We start from the raw sequence: 22,019 nt of genomic DNA on the forward strand, positions 1-22,019 counted from the left end.
AGATCTCCCTGATCTTCCGCTTCTCCAGGCTGAACAGCCTGGGCACTCTCAGCCTTTCTTCTGATAAATAGCAGAGATCATCTTGGTTGGACTCTCTCCGCTACACTCACGTCTGTCTAGTACATGGAAGCCCAGAAAAGGACCCAGCTCTTCAGCTTCACACAGGGCTTCGCCAGCCATCAGCCTTCCTTGCTGCATGGGCACGTTGCTGGCTTATGTTCAACGTGGTGTCCACCAGGAACCTCAGGTCATTTTCTGCCAGGCTGCTCTCCAGCAGGGTGCCCATAGCATGTCCAGGTGCCTGGGGTTGTTATTCCACAGGTACAGGACTTGCCACAGCTCCACGAGATTCCTGCCAGCCTTAAAGGAGTCCTTGCAAAGGAGTTCAAATGAAAATACGCTCTGTCATCACGGTGGGCTGGTCCGTTCCAAGCGTTTCTAACCACTCCTGTGGCACAGAAGTAAGTTCCTGGGTCCATGTGTACCACTGCTGAAGGACAAAACCACCCAAGGAATGCTGGAAACTCTAGGATGACCAAGGCAGATGACCAGAGCAGAACAACTACCAAAAGAGTTTCTCACCCTAGAGATCTTTTTACTAGAGATCTGCAGAAAGAGCAGATCTCTAGTAAAGGACAACAGGCTCAGATATCTCTGCAATAAGAACTGACAATGGAAAAGAAGGTCCTCGGTGGTGGTGCTGGTAACCTCTCTGCAGGAGCATCACCAACATCAGGATGAAGGTACAATTTGAGATCTCAGATACAGACCTGCTAGCCTGGTAGCCCGATCTTTTTCTTCTCACAGAATCACAGAATTGAAGGGGTTGGAAGGGACCTGAAGAGGTCATCGGGTCCAAGCCCCCTGCCAAAGCAGGTTCCTCAGAGCAGGCTGCCCAGGGAGGCATCCAGATGGGCCTTGAATATCTCCAGAGAAGGAGACTCCACAACCTCCCTGGGCAGCCTGTCCCAGTGCTCCGTCACCCGCACCATGAAGAAGTTCTTTCACGTGTTGGTGCAGAACTGCCTGGGCTCTGTCTTGTGGCCCTTGTCCTGTCCCTGCTAACCACTGAAGAGAGGTTGGACAAATCCCACTGTTTCCCACACTGAAGATATTTGTAAATATTGGTAAGAGCTCCCCTCAGTCTTCTCCAGGCTGAACAGACCCAGGACTCTCAGCCTTTCCTCATAGGGAAGATGATCCAGGCCCTTTATCATCTTCCTTGCCCTCCGCTGGACTCTTTCCAGGAGATCCCTGTCTTTTTTGTACCGGGGAGCCCAGAACTGGACACAGTACTCCAGGTGAGGCCTGACCAGGGCTGAGTAGAGAGGGAGGATCACCTCCCCTGCCCTGCTGGCCACGCTCCTTTTCATGCACGTCATGATCCCATGGGCCCTCTTGGCCACGAGGGCACACTGCTGGCTCATGGTCAACCTGTCGTCCACCAGGACCCCCAGGTCCTTCTCCTCAGAGCTCCTCTCCAGCAGGTCATCCCCCAGCCTGTACTGATACATGTGGTTGTTCCTTCCCAGGTGCAGGACTCTACCCTTGCTCTTGTTAAACCTTGTTAGAAATGTTTTAACAATTTGTGTCCATAAAGAACAGTCCTGTCTGCCTCTGGGCCCTGCACTGGCAATTTAATTCTTGAACCACAGATGCAGTTGTGAGAGTGGGTAGCAAATACGAGTACTGCTGGCATATGTCTGTCTATGAGGAAGCCCATTCCTTCTTGTACTTGCTGCTCATCACTGCCCCCACTCAATATCTCCCTATCGAATTAATGTGATTCCAGCAGGTAACCTTACTTCTCCTAATGTCTTAGCCAATTCAGCACGTGTTGGTGCAGGTCTGTTCTTAAACCTCTGGGGTAAATGAGCAAAAAAATGCTCTATTACTTCCAAAGTAAAAGCAAATTTGTCTTGTCCCTGCCATGGTAATGTGACCAAAAGATATCTCGAACACCAACGACAGCCATCCTTGAAATCCTGCTGTATTGAGCAGATTAGGTATGTCAGACAGACTGGGTGCTGTGACAGTCAATGGTTTAGTAGCTGCATTCAACTTTCTGTAGTTTACTGTAAGCCATCATGTCCTTAACACTTGTAACTGGCCGTACTGGAGAATTAAAAGGGGAATGGATTTTTTTAACAGTTTCCCTCTCCACCAAATATTTTGTTAATTCACCTTTCACTGTCATCGCTAATACTGGGGCCAATCCCTTATTATACCCACACCAGAGGCTCAAACAGGTGCAGGAATCACCTCATCACCTATTTTTTTAAATCATTACCCTCATGGTCAACTCAGGGCCAGGAAGGTTTGACAGACCACCATTGTTCCTGTATGTGCTGGATTGGTTGTGATAGATTTAATTTTGTCCATAGTAGCTCATGTAAGTGTTATGTTTAGATTTTTAATGGAAGTAGTGCTGCTAACATACCAATGTTTTAGTTGTTTCTGCATAGCGCGTACACGGAGTCGAGTTCTTTCCTCTTCCCAGGCTGCCTGCTAGCAAGTTGATTGGGAGTACAACAAGAAAAATTTTTTTAATCAACATTTGGTGTGATTTTCAGTATCACAACTGCTATGAGGACTGCAAGAAAAATGCTTGCCAGGTTTGCAGCATAATACCATTAGCCTGAATAAGTTATAAGGCAATAGAAGTCCCCTAGTAAAGAACGGTGTAAATGCCAAAACTTAATTGGACAAGCTGTTTCCTCCTGTGAGCAGATTATTCAGATTATTTCCTGTATTTCCTGTAACTGAAAAACAAACAAACAAACAAACAAAAACAAACAAACAACAATGTTTACTCCAAAATTTATCCATTTTAAGTAGAACACATACTTTAAAAGTCTGTTTGCGCTACAGTTATGTGAAAGATTTGATCCCAAGTCTTCATTCTATACAGTAGAATAAAAAAAAAAATAAATTTCAAAGGACAATTTTCAGCTTCACATTAAGGCCGGAGTCCACCTCATCTTGTAAGTCTCTTCTACCAGGTTAGAATATCACCACTAACACATTGGTACAATTCCTCTACAGCTAGTCAGCTCAGCTTTTGACATTTTTATTCCAATGGGACAGGAACTGATTCACTTCTTTCAAAGTTTGTGAAAAGTAATTCCCCCACGCTTATTTTATAGCCTGGCTGAGCGATGCACTGAAAGTTTTCCCTCCGCTATCAGAACATTTCAAAGCACGGAGTTCAGCCAGTGCATGAAATCTGTTGTTCATCCAGACATCTTTAGGGCGAGTCTATTTTGCCTTTCAGAAATTCATAAGGATATCAGCATGGTAGAAAATATCAATAAAGTTTAGGAAACACAATGAAAGGAGGAAAAAGAAAAGGCAAATTTGAGCTTCAGAGCTGTACTGACAGATCTGAAATTCTGTGGGGATTCCGTAGGTTGGAAAAGCACAGCAAAACTCACGCCTGAGAATAAGGGACCATGAGGCTGCCAATACGCTAAGGTTACTTACTGTATCAGCATGCTTAATTACAACAAATTAACAACATGTATTTCTTACCTCTGATATTAATTCCGATATACTCTCCCTGCTCTGGTTGTGAAACACGGAAAGCTCTGTCACGCAGTCCTCGTCCAGGTGTCCCTGCTGCAAGAACACGCACTACATTCAAGCATGAGGCTTTCAGGTTGTCTCACCGAGACACATCTGACCATGACACTGTTGTGATATGCCGCAGGCGGAGTCCCTAATTATCCAAGATTTCACGTTTTGTATTTTAGTTAGCATCATGGCTAAATGTTGCCATGAGGAAACGGAGAAAGTCACACAACTTCAGCAACTTCAGCATCTCGGCCCTCCTTGGTGAGAGGTTCTGAACTCACATAGGAAAGGCTGTGTGCAGATGAGATTTTTCACTTGAGTGGAAGCTACACTTTTATCTCTTCTTAAATATGCAAAGCTACATCAGGCATGCACGTCTTTGCCAGAGCCGCTTAAAACTGACGGTGCGTGTGCAACAAGCTGTTCTTTACCTAGACAAACAGCGGCAGCCAGTGGCCAGCAGGAGGCATTGGCAAACAATTGAGAGACGGTCAGGACAAACGCTTTCAAAGAGGTCAAATTGTTAGCCGAACAAGCAATTCTCTGAGACACAGAAATGAGATAAACCATAAGCACGTCCAACATGCTTGTATGAAAACTTGTGTTTTGCTCCATCATGGGTTCCTTTCCACGGAGGAAGAATTTCAATCTTGTCTTCAAAAACCCATTAGGGAGATCCTTAGAAATGCATTGTAGGCAATTTCACAATGCTCAGGGGTTGGGGCCCTTGCTCAGTGAGGAGGGGCTGAGGCAAAGATGTTTGGTCAGACTGCAGAGGAGCCTCAGGGCAGCCTTCTCGTAACTACAAGGAGGGCAGCAAGACAAAGCCAAGCTATCTCAGCAGGGCATGGTGCGATGATGACAAACAGCAGGCACGGTGGTACAAATCACCAAAGGGAGATGGCAATTCTTTGGGTGTTATATAAGGGTGTTCTGGTGTCGCACAGACCTTGCTGATGCTGTTTTAAAATAATTAAAAAAGCGAGGTAGGAATTAAAATTAGTTCACTTATTGCGAACCCAGAAGAGTGGCTATTATTAAATTGGGAGAGAAAATACAGCACAAAGAGGCTGGAGATGAGAATGGTTGAATTAAAGGGCAGGGGAATGGGGAGAAAAAGAAACAAAAGAAACAATAAGGCCGCGGGGAAGCGCAGAGAGAAGGAAAAGGAAATATTCTCTACTTCCCATCAACGAGCGATGTTCAGCCATGTCCTGGGAAGCAGGGCATCAAAACACGTAGTGGTTGTTGAGGAGGAACAGCCCCCTGCCCCACGGGAGCTCCCTTGTTTATTGCTGAGTGTGGCATCAGGTGCTCTGGAATGTCCCTTTGGTTGGTTTAGGTCAGCTGGCCTATCGATGTCCCCTCCCCATCACTTGCCCACCCCCATTGATTTCTTTTGATGAAGTGGCCAACCATCTGGTTGCCCAAGGGAAGCCAGCTGATGGCACCTGTTTGGCTTTCAGCACAGCTTCAAGACTGTTTCTCACTGTCTCCTTCTGGACAAATTGGGCAGCACACAGCTAGAGCAATGCATAATGCGATGGGTGAACAAGGGGCTGACGGGTCGCGCTCCAAGGGTTCTTGTAAATGGGGTTGCATCAGGCTGGTGGCCAGTCATAGGGGCTTGTGCAGGCCTCCATTTTAGGGCCTGTTCTCTTCAGCGTTGTCCCGACTGACTCGCATGTAGGACTTGAGGGCATATGGAGTCCGTTTAGGCATGATGCTAAACAGGAAGGAGTGGCTGACTCCATCGAGGGGAGGAAGGCTTTGCAGAGAGACCTTGACAAAGCAGAGAGCTGGGCAATCCCCAAGCATATGAGGTTTAGCAAGAGCGAGTGAGGGATTCCACGCCTGGCAAGGGGCAACCCTGGCTGTATGGACAGTCGGGGGGACGAGAGGCTGGAGCGCAGCCCTGCGGAGAGGGATCTGGGCGTTTTGGTCGATGGCAAGTTGAACGGGATTCAAGCAGGGGCCCTGGCAGCCAGGAGGGGCAACAGCATCCTGGGCTGCCTCCAGCACGGCATCGCCAGCTGGGCGGGGGCAGGGATTGCTGTGCTCTGCTCTGCGCTCTTTCAGCAGCGCCTCGAGTCCTGTCCTGGGTGCACTTTTGGGCAGCACACTAACAGAAGGACATCAGGTTATTGGAGAGTGTCCAAAGGAGGGCTTCGAAGTGGTGAAGGATCGGGAGAGTAAGATGGATGAGGAGCACATGAGGTCCGCATGTTTGTTCAGCCTGCACGAGACTGAGGGGAGGCCTCATGGCGGCCAGCAGCTTCCTCACCAGGGCAGCAGAGGGGCTGGCGCTGAGCTCTGCTCTCTGGGGCCACTGACAAAACTCGAGGGAATGGCAAGGAGATGGGACAGTGGAGGGTCTGGCTGCAGGCGAGGAGAAGATTGTACACCAACACGGGGCTTGGCCACTGAAACAGGCCTCCCAGTGAAGTGGTCATGGCAGCCAAGCTGCCGGGGTTCACCAAATGTCTGGCAAGTGCTTTCAGACACGTGCTTTGGTTTTTGGGGGTCACCCAGAGTGCTGGGCTCTGAGGTCACCCAGCGATGGGCTGTGAGGTCAGCCAGCAATGGGCTGTGACCTCACGGCCCTCGCTGCTTATACTGGGGCGCCGGCAGAGCCTGGCCCAGCCTGGCTCGTGCCTGGACTCCCGCTGAGCGTGTGTGCGAGGCTTGGAGTGCCGAGCAAGGATCTCTTGTGAGATTTGTTGGAGCTGTGCTGTGGGGCCGTCAGCAACTGCTCTCGGTGCCCGTCCCCGCAGCCAGTGCCTGCGTTTCCCCGGCCCTGCCTGGCTCAGGCAGCCGGGGCTGTGGAGGGAGTGCTCGCAGCAGTGCAGGTGAGCTGTGCGGGGACACGTGCCCCGGGGCTCGGCTTGGGGTTTTGTCCTGCTGAGGGGCCGGGGCACTGCCGCTGCCTGCCCTGGCTCAGCCACTGACCCTGACCTCTCTCCTTCTTGCAGCGCACATCAGCTGTCGCAGCGGTGCCAGCCAGGGGAAGCAGCTCCCCATCTGCAGCTCTCCCCAGCCCGCTGCAGCGAGCCGACACCATGGCAAGTGAGGCCCAGGACATCACTTGCCCTGTGTGCCAGGGGGTCCCCAAGGAGCCCAGCTACGTCCTCCCCTGTGTGCACCACTTCTGCTTCGGGTGCATCATGCGCTGGGCCAAGAGAAGCAGCACCTGTCCCCTCTGCAGGCAGCACATCACCTCCATCCGCTACTCCATCTGGGCGGAAGACGACTTCCTGGAGGTGCAGCTGGCCCCCGATGCAGAGGCGCAAGACGACAGCCCCCAGGACGAGCAGGGGGCTGCAGAGCCCATGCCCCAGCCTGCCGTGAGAGGCCTCCCGCCCGAGGAATGGGCAGCCCTCTTCAGGGAACACCTAGAAGTCCTCGGTCCGCTGCGCTCCTGGGTGCGCCAGCAAGCCAGGGAGCTGTTCGACGCTGCCTGGTGGGACCAGGACATGCTGGAGGCCAACATCGTCGCTTGGCTGTGCCGCTGTGGGCTCGATGAGCACGCCTTGGTGCAGGAGCTGCAGCCGTTGCTGCAGGGCCACACGATGAGCTTTGTGCAGCGGCTCATCTCCATCATGGAGGAGACGTGCAGCGAGGAGTTCCTCGAGGAGCTGGGCTTCCTGGAACCGCGTCCTGCCAGCCAGCTCTACGTGTACAACGGCCCTGAGGTGGACCTCGAGGGCTCCCAAGACTCCTGGGAGCCCGAAGACAGCCTGGAGGCCATCCCCAGCCCTGCTGCCTCCCCCCGGGACACTCCTGTCACCAGCCTGCTCTCCTCCAGCAGCGCGGAGGATTCGGACATTGAGGAGCTGCCCAGCACCTCCAGTGCCGCCCTGCCTGGGGGTCCTGGCCACCCGCGCGCTGCACCCATGCCTGAGGAGCAGGAGGAGCTCTTCTCAGAGCCTGAAGAGGAGGAAGCAGAACAGGCTGCGGTGCCGGGCACAAGCCACGGGCCCTCTCCTCCTGGCCAGGGCAGGGACAGCTCACCTGGGGGGCCGCGGCGCCCCCCGAAGAGGAGAGCCGACAGCGACCCGGACTCTCCCCAGCCCTGCAAGAGGCCCCCGCGCCTTTAGCAGGGCAAATGTGGTTGTCATCCCAATAAAGAGTTGTGACCCTGCCACAGACAGTGTCTTGGTCTTCTTCATAGAATCGCGGAATCCTACAGTCATAGAAATGTCGAGTGGTTCAGGTTGGAAGGGGCCTCAAAGACCACCTAGTTCCACTCCCCCTGCCATGGCCAGGGGTGCCACCCACTGGATCTGGTTGCCCAGCCTGGTGATGGGCAATGCCTGCCCACTCGCTCAGGACCCACAGATCCATCTCCTCAGGCCCCCTGGCCTTGCGCATCACCATGTTCCTCCTTCCCCACCCTCCCTCGGACCCCGCAGGGTGCAGAGCAGCAGCGCCGACCCTCCCAACATGGCCGCCCCGCTGCGCCTCCCTCCCTCCCTCTCTCCCTCCCTCCTTCCCTCCCTCCCTCTCGTTGGGCGCCACGCTTAAATGTCCGTGTTTGCACTTTTAGGTGGGTTTGCAAAGGTAAAGCTTGGACGACATCTTCTTACCGGTGAAAAAGTTGCAATAAAAATCATGGACAAGCTTGGATACGTAAGAAGAGGAGGAAGATGGAGTGCATAGACAATGAATTTAGTAGCTAAGAACTTCATAAAAACTGCTGTAAATTTGTAACCTCAGCATAGTTAAGTTTAGATTGGAACATGCGATATCAATGACAACTCTGGCTGTTCTTTTTCAGGACACTTTTACATAGTTAGTGACATCTCTTTAAATAGTGCTGTTTTCCGGTCAGCCCTAGGCACAGAGGTAGGATTTCTGTCTGTACACATACCGATGCCACAGCACAGTATAGTAACATGAGAGGACTCAGATAAATACCAAACTCTCAAATACTGATGAGTAAAAAACTAGATGCTTACTGCATTTGAAGATGACTGTTGGTTCCTTCTGCAAAAGCCATCACCTTGTTGTTCACTTTTATCAGTACCTGCTGTGGGACAGATCTGTAGAAGAAAGTTTTGGTCATCTGGTTTTGATATCATTACCATAAGTATTGGTCACAGGCCTCATTAATATACTACAAAAACACACTATTCACAAAAAGCTATGAAATTTGGGGAAAAAAAAAAGTAAAAAAAAAAAAAAAAAAAAAAAAGAGAATAAGAAATACTTGCATTTGTCATACTGTTCCACAAATCTTCATTTTTTGCGTTTTGATAGCTGTACTTCTGCAGGTACTGCACAAGTCCAGCTTTAAAAACATCATCAGTCAGGTAGTCCTTCAACATATTTAATATATAGGATCCCTGAAAAAAAGTGTGACAGAATGTTTACAAAACCACTCCCTAGACAGCAAGATGCTTCTTTCAGAAAATTTTCAGCAGGCTAACCTAAACAGCAGTTCAATTTTGTATGTCTGTCTGATGAGAAATATTTGGATTTTATATATATTTAAACAGTAATTTGGCTTTCCTTATTTCCTTAAATATATTTTGGATTGAGTAAAATATGCTATTATTTTTTCAATTACTATATAGAGCAGGCTCCAATGAAAAACGCTGGTTGGTTTAAGCACCTAAAATAATGTTTTAATGTTTAAATTGATACACAATAGGTAAGAAGGGGCAAAAACCTCCTCTTTTTATAGATGGAACAGGAAACCACAATTTGAACTACATGCAGGAGTTTTGGACTACGATTGAGATAGAATATAAAGATCAAAACAACATTAAAAAGTATATTAACACCACGGTTCAGGGATGTTTTGTATAAAGGATTGACTGAAATCAGTACAATGCAGACGTATAGTACAATCAGTACAACTGAGAATGAAATCAGTTACAGATTTTACCTTCACATAAGAAACATCATCAAACATTTCTAAAATTTGAGCTGGATCTTCCACAGGAGTAGACACAGGATGTGATGAATTTAATGCATCCACTTCCATGGCATCAAACCAGTTTGATAAGAAATAATCTTCCTAATAGGAGACAAAAATGATTATTACTACCAAATTTTGCTTAGTGACTACTGAAATCCTATTAGTTCATATTTCAGTCCATTCTACATGATGTTGAAATCCCATCAGGAAAGCCAAACATATCTTCGGTTTCATTACAGAGCAGGAAAGGGAAGGGGAAGGGGAAGGGGAAGGGGAAGGGGAAGGGGAAGGGGAAGGGGAAGGGGAAGGGGAAGGGGAAGGGGAAGGGGAAGGGGAAGGGGAAGGGGAAGGGGAAGGGGAAGGGGAAGGGGAAGGGGAAGGGGAAGGGGAAGGGGAAGGGGACGACAAGGCAAGGCACGGCAAGGCACGGCAAGGCACGGCAAGGCAAGGCAAGGCAAGGCAAGAAAATGCAAGGAAAGCCAAGGCAAGGCAAGGCAAGGCAAGGCAAGGCAAGGCAAGGCAAGGCAAGGCAAGGCAAGGCAAGGCAAGGCAAGGCAAGGCAAGGCAAGGCAAGGCAAGGCAAGGAAAGGAAAGGAAAGGAAAGGAAAGGAAAGGAAAGGAAAGGAAAGGAAAGGAAAGGAAAGGAAAGGAAAGGAAAGGAAAGGAAAGGAAAGGAAAGGAAAGGAAAGGAAAGGAAAGGAAAGGAAAGGAAAGGAAAGGAAAGGAATATAGAGAGGCAAACTGCCTCTACCCTTCTAAACCAACTTTAATACTCCAGCTAGTGAGACTTAAAAATAACTCCAAAAAGACATGCACACGTTCCAAAAGTTTGATGACAAAATGAATGGTTAGTAACAACAAAACAAACCAAAGGAAAAAAAAAAAAAAAAAAGCAAATGATGAATTCCTTCATTATTTTTCCACTGCAGTTTTATGGCAAGTTTCTGCATAGATCTTCCCAGCGCACTGTTTTTTTCACTACTTTGAACTAGGCATACTCGCAAAGTTTCATATATTGAACGTGTGCTAAAGCTAGCGGGAGGATTTGGGGGTCTTCATTAGGATTTAAGTCTGACTATACATGATGGAAAAAAAATAATTTCATAGAATCATAGAATACCCCGAGTTGGAAGGGACCCATAAGGATCATCAAGTCCAACTCCTGGCACAGCACAGGTGTTCCCAAAAAATCAGACCACATGACTAAGAGCACAGTCCAATCGCTTCTTCAACTCCGACAGGCTTGGAGCTGTGACTACTTCCCTGGGAAGCCTGTTCAGGTGTGCGACTACCCTCTCGGTGAAGAACCTCTTCCTGTTGTCGAGCCTGAACCTCTCCTGCCACAGCTTGACACCATTTCTGCAGGTCCTATCACTGGTGATTACAGAGAATAGGTCGGTGCCTGCCTCTGCACTCCCCCTCGTGAGGAAGCTGTAGACCGCGATGAGGTCCCCCCTCAGCCTCCTCTTCTCCAGGCTGAACAGGCCCAGTGCCCTCAGCCTCTCCTCATACGTCTTCCCCTCTAGGCCCTTCGCCATCTTTGTAGCCCTCCTCTGGACACTCTCCAACAGTTTTGCATCCTTTTTGCACTGCGGTGCCCAGAACTGCACACAGTGCTCGAGGTGAGGCCACACCAGCGCAGAGTAGAGCGGGACAATCACCTCCCTTGACTAACTAGCAATGCCTTTATACTTTCCGAAGTCTAAATAGCTTTTGAAAAGAGAACATACTTTGATTGCAATCATTAACTTCCATCACCAGTTTTTGAAATAATTAGATACAATAAAATCAATATTCTTACCCTTCGAGTTAAGATCAGACAGTTCTTTCAAAGGGAAAGCAAAAACTATTTCACAGCACAAACATGCTTGGCCTTCACCCTTACAAATTAGTGGACTTAGAATGCAAATATAAAATAAAAATACAGTAAATGCTGCTTACAACTTTCAGTTCTGGATGGGTAATGTTGACCGACACAAACTCCATGAATTTTGCAAACCCTTCATTTAACCACAGGTCATTCCACCACTCCATGGTAACTAGGTTGCCAAACCACTGAAACAACAGCAACAACAATTTTAATTTAATTACACGGTTTTTCACAAAAGCTGCTACTGACTGATATGAAATTGAATTTATAGCATGTCACTGACATTTAAGGCACATTTTTGTAGTAATGCAGCTTACTCTGGCCTCTTTCTATTTCATTTCTTATTTTAATGGTAATACTCTACAGCATGGGTTTCCATTACAATTCCATGAAACTTTATACATAAACCAGGTTTGATAGAGGAGCCACGCATAAACCTGTAACAATTCTTAACTTTTTTACCTATATTCACGGCTTGCAAATAATTTCAAGGGTTAGCAATGGTGCAAAGTCCCCAGAGCACTACAGCTACTGAACTATACAGATTTTGGTTACAGCCCTGCATGTCTATGAAGCCCAACGAGACTTTATTGGGAACAGTCGCGTGATTCACGGATGAACACCCTCAAACTGAAACAGCTCTTTTCAGTCTATATTCTCAAATATCTCTCCATCCACACAGCTGTGACCACTTTGTGGGTCCCTTCTGATCCTTTATTGTTGCTCCTAAATCTCACCTGATGAGCCAGTTCGTGGACTATTATCATAGTAATCCAAAGTCTAGAAGATGCTGAGGATTTATCAGGGTCATACAACAATGCGGATTCCCGATATGTGGTCAATCCCCAGTTTTCCATAGCACCAGACTGGAAATCAGGAATAGCTGCTAAATCTGGTGGAGGGGGGAGGAAGGAGGAGGGGGGGAGGGAAGCATTAATAAACTGCTAGGATTGTTTGACCCAGTAAAGAACCCAGTCACCTGCTCATCCCACTTCACAACAGCTCCCACATCACACCTTCTTTAAGGCTTCTCCTAAATGTAACAGCAAAAACATACCTTTAAAAAGTCCTCTATAGAAGGATTTTCCGTTCTCAGTGAAGCTTTTCAACATACTCTTAAGTTACACGAAGCAGACAGTTTAAAAACATGGGAGCCAAAATTGTCCCAGTCTTACCTAACTCATTGATTTTATGCAATTTTACTCTCTATTCTTAATGCTATTCTTGAATACATTAAATTAGGTAACACTTACCTTGTTTAGGTAAGAGATATGAAATGCTGAAGTAATCCTCATAAAAGTCTAAAAGTTTTACTGCCGCATCCAGGGCATAATCAGCTTGGTGGATCTTCTCTGGTACCGTGTATACAGAAATCTACAGTAAACAAGCAGGCAGTATTTAAATGCCAGCATCAAAAGTTTACAGAATTTGTTCTTTAACATAGGTGCGTGAGTGGTCATGAAAAGTGAAAGTAGAGCACATACCTAACAGCTTTCGTACAAAAGTTACTTTTAAAAAATCCAGATACAGATATGTGCAAAATTAGAAATGAGAATTTTACTTTATCCTCCAGAACCACCATGCCTGTAAAAGGACATCTATACCTTCCATCCCCTACCAAGCCAGAGCTGTTTAACTACCACTGTTCTGTTTTATTCCTGATTCTCCAATAAAACTATATTTAATTTCCTTTTAATCAAACAGTCTTACTTGAAACAACATTACCAATGCACGTAAGTATATAAAAAGAAAGCATATTACCAAAAACTTTTGGAATTAGTAAAATTAGTCTTAATGCAAACTAATAATCCAATTACAAAGCCAACGTTTTTCTCTCCTCTCGTTCATGTCAAACTTCACAATGTATAAATCCAACAATTTAGCTTGAAAGTACACTATATGTTTCCATATAGATTTTGTTATAAAATAAGCTCTTAGAAAATCAGAATAGTTACATTAACTCCATGACTGGATATTTTGCTGATGGACTTGAAATCGGAAACAATAAAGGCCACGAGGTAGGTACTCATCTTGACACTGGTATCAAAATGGTCTTCAACAAGCCATGAATTTACATTCACAGTCTTCATCTAAAAAAAGACAAGCACAGCTCATCATCCGGTAGTACCTCTAAGGACTTTGGCACCAAAAATCAATGTGTTTCTTTTCAGTTTCACTAAGACAATTTTAAAGACAAGTTGGAAAGAAGTCAACCCTGTGCCAGCCCGTCCCCACACAAAGAAAACAGAAACATACAGGTAGTTTCACTCGTAAGTGTTACTTCAACATTGCTAAAACTAGATAAAGATACTCATTCAAAAGCTTTAATTTTCCTCAGTGTCTGCCAGCACATCGATCTAATTAAGATCACACTTGAGTTGATCAGAAGTTGTCTAAATCTAAACATCACTTGTTACACATGAGAGAAATAAACTACTCCAAACAATGACTCAGCTCTCTCAGATATCTATTTCAAGACAAAATGAGTCGCCTGTTAGAGTTTTCCCTTTTGATTCGCCTTAGGTATCTAACTTACACTTGGAGTATATTTAGCCACATTGGAATACTAATACTGGCACCCACAATTCATTCATTATTTTATCCACTTTCCCATGCAAGAACTGTTTTGTTTGTTAGTTTGTTTTTAACCAACTTCCAAAAGACTTCATTTTTTTGAAATATACTTGGCGTATGGGGAGGCGTTGTTCCCTCATTTATAAGGGTTAGTTTCCTGGCAAATCACGAATCAACAATGCAGAAGAATTTGTGAAGAATCTCTTATGCACAGAGTAAGACCAAATGTATGACATGTGACCCACCCTACATACGCCTACATCTTTGTAACTGCAAACCATATTTGTAGGTGTTACACATACTCCACTTTCACAGACATTTTTTGAAGGCCAAAATAACCTTTTTCTCTTGTTGTTTAATATATATATATTAATATATATATATATAAAATATATATTAATAATAATTAATATATATTAATATAATATATATAATATATAATATATATATTATATATATGTATAATATATATATTATATATAATATACATATAATATAATAATATATATAATATTATATATTATATATATTATATATAATACATATATGTAATATATAACATAATAATATAATATTTATAATATAAAAATAATAATATATTAATATATAATATATATAATGTATTATATATTATATATTTATATATATATTAATAATATTTATATATTTATATATATTCTATATATATAAGGTCCTGAATAATATTGTGTCCGTATTCAGATACATTTTAATATTAATTCTTAAAATCTAAGACAAAGACTGAAAGCATTTTATGAGTAAAATAAAAATTAGCGAGATTACATTGTTCTCAAACCACTGCAGAGAACAGGAATCCCTAGGATGCAACACCTGTTGCATTCCTTTATAACTGTGTATCAACACTACCAGCAATCATTTACTCTCAGAAAAGAACTGACACAATCTTTAGGTCAATATTCCCATGAACAGCAACTTCCTAGGTATTCTGTTCTCCTTTTACTTTCTTTTTTAAAGGTCATCAAGCAACAGCACAACATTGAATGTATCCACCTACAAGGGGCATATTGGACAGCGCAAGGTGCTTTGGTTCCCTCCTAAACTTAACTGAAAATCTGGCTTTGAAAGCTGGTTCATCGAAACACGGGAAGGCTGTTCTTGCAAATGTTGGCTCAAAATGCGTTGCTGCGAGCACTCTAAGGAAAAAAGAGAAAACCTTTAGTCCACATGCCTTCATATGCACAGTGTTCACCACCTTGTGTGAAAATCAAGTAATTTCACAGAATCACAGAATTTCTAGGTTGGAAGAGACCTCAAGATCATCGAGTCCAACCTCTACCTAACGCTAACAGTCCCCACTAAACCATATCCCTAAGCTCTACATCTAAACGTCTTTTAAAGACTTCCAGGGATGGTGACTCCACCACTTCCCTGGGCAACCTGTTCCAGTGCCTAAAAACCCTTTCAGTAAAGAAGTTCTTCCTAAGATCCAACCTAAAACTCCCCTGGCGCAACTTTAGCCCAATCTCCCTCGTCCTGTCACCAGGCACGTGGGAGAACAGGCCAACCCCCACCTCGCTACAGCCTCCCTTGAGGTACCTGTAGAGAGCGATAAGGTCGCCCCTGAGGCTCCTTTTCTCCAGGCTGAACAAGCCCAGCTCCCTCAGCCGCTCCTCATAGGATTTGTTCTCCAGGCCCCTCACCAGCTTCGTCGCCCTTCTCTGGACTCGCTTGAGCACCTCCATGTCCTTCTTGTAGCGAGGGGCCCAAAACTGAACACAGTACTCGAGGTGCGGCCTCACCAGAGCCGAGTACAGGGGGACGATCACCTCCCTAGCCCTGCTGGCCACACTGTTCCTGATACAGGCCAGGATGCCGTTGGCCTTCTTGGCCACCTGAGCACACTGCTGGCTCATATTCAGCCGACTATCCACCATCACTCCCAGGTCCTTCTCTGCCTGGCAGCTCTCCAACCTCTCGTCTCCCAGCCTGTAGCTCTGCAATAAGCGCCCCAGGTGCAGGACCCAGCACTTGGCCTTGTTGAACTTCATGCAGTTGACCTCAGCCCATCGCTGCAGCCTATCCAGATCCTCCTGCAGAGCCTTCCTACCCTCGAGCAGATCAACACGCGCATAGCTTGGTGTCATCTGCAAACTTACTGAGGGTGCACTCGATGCCCTTGTCCACATCATCGATGAAGATATTAAAGAGGACCGGCCCCAGCACCGAGCCCTGGGGGACGCCACTAGTGATTGGCCTCCAACCGGACTTGGCTCCATTCACCACGACTCTTTGGGCCCGGCTATCCAGCCAGTTTCTAACCCAACGAAGTGTGCGCCAGTCCAAGCCAAGAGCAGCCAGTTTCTTGAGGAGAATGCTGTGGGAGACGGTGTCAAAAGCCTTGCTGAAGTCAAGGTAGACCACATCCACAGCCTTTCCCTCGTCCACCCAGCGCGTCACTTTGTCATAGAAGGAGATCAGGTTCGTCAAGCAGGACCTGCCTTTCATAAACCCATGCTGACTGGGCCTGATCGCCTGCTTGCCCTGCAAGTGCTGCGTGAGGACTCTCAGGAGGATCTGCTCCATGAGCTTCCCTGGCACTCAGGTCAAACTGACAGGCCTGTAGTTTCCCGGGTCTGCCCTCCGGCCCTTCTTGTAGATGGGCGTCACATTTGCTAGCCGCCAGTCAACTGGGACCTCCCCCGATCGCCAGGACTGCTGATAAATGATGGACAGTGGCTTGGCCAGCTCCTCTGCCAGTTCTCTCAGTACCCTTGGGTGGATCCCATCCGGCCCCATCGACTTGTGCACATCCAAGTGCCGTAGCAGGTCACCAACCAGTTCTTCATGGATGGTGAGGGCCACATCCTGCTCCCCATCCCCTTCCACCAGCTCAGGGTACTGGGTATCCAGAGAACAACCGGTAGTGCCGCTAAAGACTGAGGCAAAGAAGGCATTGAGCACCTCCGCCTTTTCCTCATCTCTTGTAACTAAGTGCCGTGGTTCCGCTCGAGTGGGCAGCTGAGCTCCACCACAGCCGCTCCCTCACTCCCCCTCCTCAAAGAGGAATGGGGAGAAAATATGTGAAAAGGGCTCAAGGGTTGAGACAAGGATGAGAAAATCACTCAGTAATTATTGTAACGGGCAAAACAGACTCGGCATAAGGAGATAGTAAGATTTATTGCCTATTAACTAACAAGCTAGAGAAGTGAGAAACAAAGGAAAGAAACCAAAAGCACCTTCCCCCCATCCACCCTCTTCCACCTCCTCCCCCCGAGCGGCGCAGGGGAACGGGGGAATGGGGGTTATGGTCAGTCTACAGCGCTTCTTCTCTGCCGCTCCTTCTCGGTCACTCTCGTCCCTTGTGCTGTGGGGTCCCACCCACGGGATGCAGTCCTTGATGAACTGATCCGGCATGGGCTTCCCACAGGCAGCAGCTCTTCCAGAACTGCTCCAGATATGGGTCCGTACCACGGGGTCCATCCCTCAGGAGAAAACTGCTCCAACCTGGCTCCCCTACGGGCAGCAGCTCCTGCCAGGTCACCTGCTCCTGCGTGGGCTCCTCTCCACGGGCTACAGGTCCGGCCCGGAATCTGCTCCGGCAGGGGTCTTCCACAGGCGGCAGCCTCCGTCGGTGCAGGGCCACCTGCTCCACCGTGGTCTCCTCCACGGGCCGCAGCGTGGAACCCTGCTCCACCGTGGTACTCCATGGGCTGCAGGGGGACATCCTGCTTCACCATGCTCCTCACCACAGGCCGCAGGGGACTTCTGCTCCGGCGCCTGGAGCACCTCTCCCCCTCCTTCTACACTGACCTTGGCACCTGCAAGGCTGTTTTATCACTCCCTTGGCTCTCCCAGCTGCTGTGAGGCGCAGCGTTTTTTTCCCTGTCTTAAATATGCTCTCACAGAGGCGCAAAACAACATCGCTTACTGGCTCAGCTCTGGAAAACAATGGGGCCCTTCCCAAACATGGGGCAGCTTCTAGATCTTTCTCACAGAAACCACCCCTATGGCCCCCTGCTACCAAAACCTTGCCACGTAAACCCACTACACCAAGTTTCCCCCCGCAGCCAGTAAAGGATGGAGATTCTCCTTAGTCCTCCTTTTTGTGTTGATGTATTTATAGAAACGTTTTTTGTTATCTTTAACGGCAGTAGCCAGATTGAGCTCCAGATGAGCTTTGGCCTTCCTAATTTTGTCCCTGCACGGCCTCGCTACATCCTTATAGTCCTCCCTAGTGGCCTGCCCACTATTCCAAACATTATAAACCCTCTTTTTTCTCCTAAGATCAAGCCACAATTCTCTGTTGAGCCAGGCTGGTCTTCTTCCCTGCCAGCTCGTCTTTGGGCACGTGGGAACAGACCGTTCCTGCGCCATTAAGATTTCCCTCTTGAAGAGCGCCCAGCCTTCCTGGACTCTTCTGCCCTTCAGAACCGCCTCCCAAGGGACTCCACCAACCAGTGTCCTGAGCAGCTCAAAGTCAGCCCTCCGAAAGTCCAATACAGCGGTTTTACTGGTCCCCTTCCTGGCCTCGCCAAGAATAGTGAACTCCACCATTTCGTGGTCACTCTGCCCAAGACAGCTCCCGACAATCACATCCTCCACCAGTCCTTCTCTGTTTGTGAAGAGAAGGTCTAGCGGGGCACCACCCCTGGTGGGCTCACTAACCAGCTGCGTCAGGAAGCTATCTTCCACGCTCTCCAGAAACCTCCTAGACTGCTTTCTCAGGGCTGTGTTGTGCTTCCAGCATATGTCAGGGAAGTTGAAGTCCCCCACGAGTACAAGAGCTGACGATTTCGCAACTTCTGCCAGCTGCCTGTAGAACTCCTCATCAGTCTCCTCATCCTGGTTCGGCGGTCTATAGCAGACCCCGACCAGGACGCTAGCCTTGTTGTCCCTGCCGATCCTAACCCAAAGGGACTCGACCTTGTCATTCCCAGCCTCGAGTTCTACAACATCGAAAGGCTCTCTAATATAGAGAGCCACAGCACCACCCCTTCTGTGCTGCCCGTCCCTTCTGAAGAGCTTATAGCCAGGCATTGCAGCACTCTAGTCATGAGACTGGTCCTACCACGTCTCCGTGATGGCAACCAAGTCGTAGCCTGCCTGCTGCACGATGGCTTCCAGCTCCTCCTGTTTGTTACCCATGCTGCGCGCATTGGTGTAGATGCACTTCAGCTGGGCCATTACCTTATCCCCCGGCCTTGCCATTGCTCCCCCTGGCACAGCCCCAACAATCCTTGCTTCAGCCCCATCCCCCTTCCTACCTAGTTTAAAGCCCTCTCAATGAGCCCTGCCAGCTCCTGGCCCAGGATCCTTTTTCCCCTAAAAGATAGCGACCCGTCTGAGGCCATCAGGCCAGGTGCTGAGTAAAGTGCCCCATGATCGAAAAAAACAAGATTTCTGCGTTGGCACCAGCCCCGGAGCCACGTGTTTAACAGGTGGGCTTTCCCTGTCCTCTTTGTTCCCCTCCCTGCCACCGCAGGGATGGATGAAAACACCACCTGCACTCCCGCTCCATCCACTAACCGACCCAGCCCCCTAAAGTCTCGTTTGATAGCCTTCAGGCTTCTCTCCTCAATGTTGTCACTGCCCGCCTGGACTACCAAAAGAGGATAATAGTCAGAGGGGCGTACCAGGTTGGGAAGCTTCCTGGCAACGGCCCTGACCCTGGCCCCAGGGAGGCAGCACACTTCCCTACGGGTAGGGTCAGGCCGACAAATAGGGCCCTCTGCTCCCCTAAGAATAGAGTCTCCAACAACAATAACCCTCCTGTCTTTCTTGGTGGAGGCAGTCCTGAGGCGTGGAGTCGACCTCCTCGCCCTAGGCATCCTCCTGGGCCCGACCATCCTCCCTCTGCCCGACGGCTACAGGGCAGGGGGTCCACCCCCATTTGGGATGTCTCACCTCGGTACCTCTCCTTGAGGCCCTGCAGGGAGTTACTGCACAAGTCTATCTCTCGCTCACACTCCCTGATGGCCCTCAACCTCTCCACCTCCTCCTTGAGCTCCGCCACCATGCGGACCAGGTCATCCACCTGCTCGCACCTCACGCACGCAGTTTCTCTGCCTCCCGCCGATGGCAGCAACAGGTTCAGACACTCCTCGCATCCGGTGACCTGAACTGCTGCATAAATTTCACATTTATGAGATAATTTAAGTACTTTCAAAATCTTTGGCATGCTAAGAATTACCATTTCTCAATCTGTGGTGGGGAACAGAAGTGGATACATAAAGCTTCTTGACCAACCCCCCTGATAAGGGGTTCTGCAATAAGAGACAACTTGTCAGAGCCCAGCGAGTCCCCAGACTCTTCTGATAAATAGCAGAGATCATCTTGGTTGGACTCTCTCCGCTACATTCACGTCTGTCTAGTACATGGAAGCCCAGAAAAGGACCCAGCTCTCCAGCTTCACACAGGGCTTCGCCAGCCATCAGCCTTCCTTGCTGCATGGGCACACTGCTGGCTTATGTTCAACGTGGTGTCCACCAGGAACCTCAGGTCATTTTCTGCCAGGCTGCTCTCCAGCAGGGTGCCCATAGCATGTCCAGGTGCCTGGGGTTGTTATTCCACAGGTACAGGACTTGCCACAGCTCCACGAGATTCCTGCCAGCCTTAAAGGAGTCCTTGCAAAGGAGTTCAAATGAAAATACGCTCTGTCATCACGGTGGGCTGGTCCGTTCCAAGCGTTTCTAACCACTCCTGTGGCACAGAAGTAAGTTCCTGGGTCCATGTGTACCACTGCTGAAGGACAAAACCACCCAAGGAATGCTGGAAACTCTAGGATGACCAAGGCAGATGACCAGAGCAGAACAACTACCAAAAGAGTTTCTCACCCTAGAGATCTTTTTACTAGAGATCTGCAGAAAGAGCAGATCTCTAGTAAAGGACAACAGGCTCAGATATCTCTGCAATAAGAACTGACAATGGAAAAGAAGGTCCTCGGTGGTGGTGCTGGTAACCTCTCCGCAGGAGCATCACCAACATCAGGATGAAGGTACAATTTGAGATCTCAGATACAGACCTGCTAGCCTGGTAGCCCGATCTTTTTCTTCTCACAGAATCACAGAATTGAAGAGGTTGGAAGGGACCTGAAGAGGTCATCGGGTCCAAGCCCCCTGCCAAAGCAGGTTCCTCAGAGCAGGCTGCCCAGGGAGGCATCCAGATGGGCCTTGAATATCTCCAGAGAAGGAGACTCCACAACCTCCCTGGGCAGCCTGTCCCAGTGCTCCGTCACCTGCACCATGAAGAAGTCCTTTTTATACTCATGTGGAACTGCCTGGGCTCCATTTTGTGGCCATTGCCACTTGTCCAGTCCTCACAAACCACTGAAGAGAGGTTGGCCATGTTATAAACATAAATAGGATCCCTCCCTCAGTCTTCTTTTCCCCAGGCTGACCAGACCCAGGTCTCTCAGCCTTTCCTCATAGGGAAGATGCTCCAGGCCCTTTATCATCTTCCTTGCCCTCCGCCGGACTCTTCCCAGGAGATCCCTGTCTTTTTTGTACCGGGGAGCCCAGAACTGGACACAGTACTCCAGGTGAGGCCTGACCAGGGCTGAGTAGAGAGGGAGGATCACCTCCCCTGCCCTGCTGGCCACTCTCCTTTTAATGCACGTCATGATCCCATGGGCCCTCTTGGCCACGAGGGCACACTGCTGGCTCATGGTCAACCTGTCGTCCACCAGGACCCCCAGGTCCTTCTCCTCAGAGCTCCTCTCCAGCAGGTCATCCCCCAGCCTGTACTGATACATGTGGTTGTTCCTTCCCAGGTGCAGGACTCTACCCTTGCTCTTGTTAAACCTTGTTAGAAATGTTTTAACAATTCGTGTCAATAAAGAACAGTCCTGTCTGCCTCTGGGCCCTGCACTGGCAATTTAATTCTTGAACCACAGATGCAGTTGTGAGAGTGGGTAGCAAATACGAGTACTGCTGGCATATGTCTGTCTATGAGGAAGCCCATTCCTTCTTGTACTTGCTGCTCATCACTGCCCCCACTCAATATCTCCCTATCGAATTAATGTGATTCCAGCAGGTAACCTTACTTCTTCTAATGTCTTAGCCAATTCAGCATGTGTTGGTGCAGGTCTGTTCTTAAACCTCT

The 22,019-nt window shown here is 48.2% G+C and overlaps 1 protein-coding gene across 1 annotated transcript; it reads right to left on the bottom strand.

Moving 5' to 3' along the window:
- Positions 1–8,093: 8,093 nt before the first annotated feature.
- LOC309890246 (endoplasmic reticulum aminopeptidase 1-like) lies at positions 8,094–21,263 on the bottom strand (the record flags this gene model as incomplete). Its single annotated transcript, XM_082783932.1, has 9 exons — positions 8,094–8,269; positions 8,783–8,918; positions 9,464–9,595; positions 11,438–11,551; positions 12,104–12,258; positions 12,620–12,740; positions 13,322–13,456; positions 14,974–15,112; positions 21,154–21,263. 9 exons carry the CDS (start codon positions 21,261–21,263, stop codon positions 8,094–8,096), a joined length of 1,218 nt encoding a protein of 405 aa, XP_082640058.1.
- Between the last annotated feature and the right edge of the window lie 756 nt (positions 21,264–22,019).

The sequence above is a fragment of the Aythya marila genome (genome assembly GCF_965140915.1).
Source record: "Aythya marila genome assembly, chromosome: Z".
Lineage (NCBI taxonomy): Eukaryota > Metazoa > Chordata > Aves > Anseriformes > Anatidae > Aythya > Aythya marila.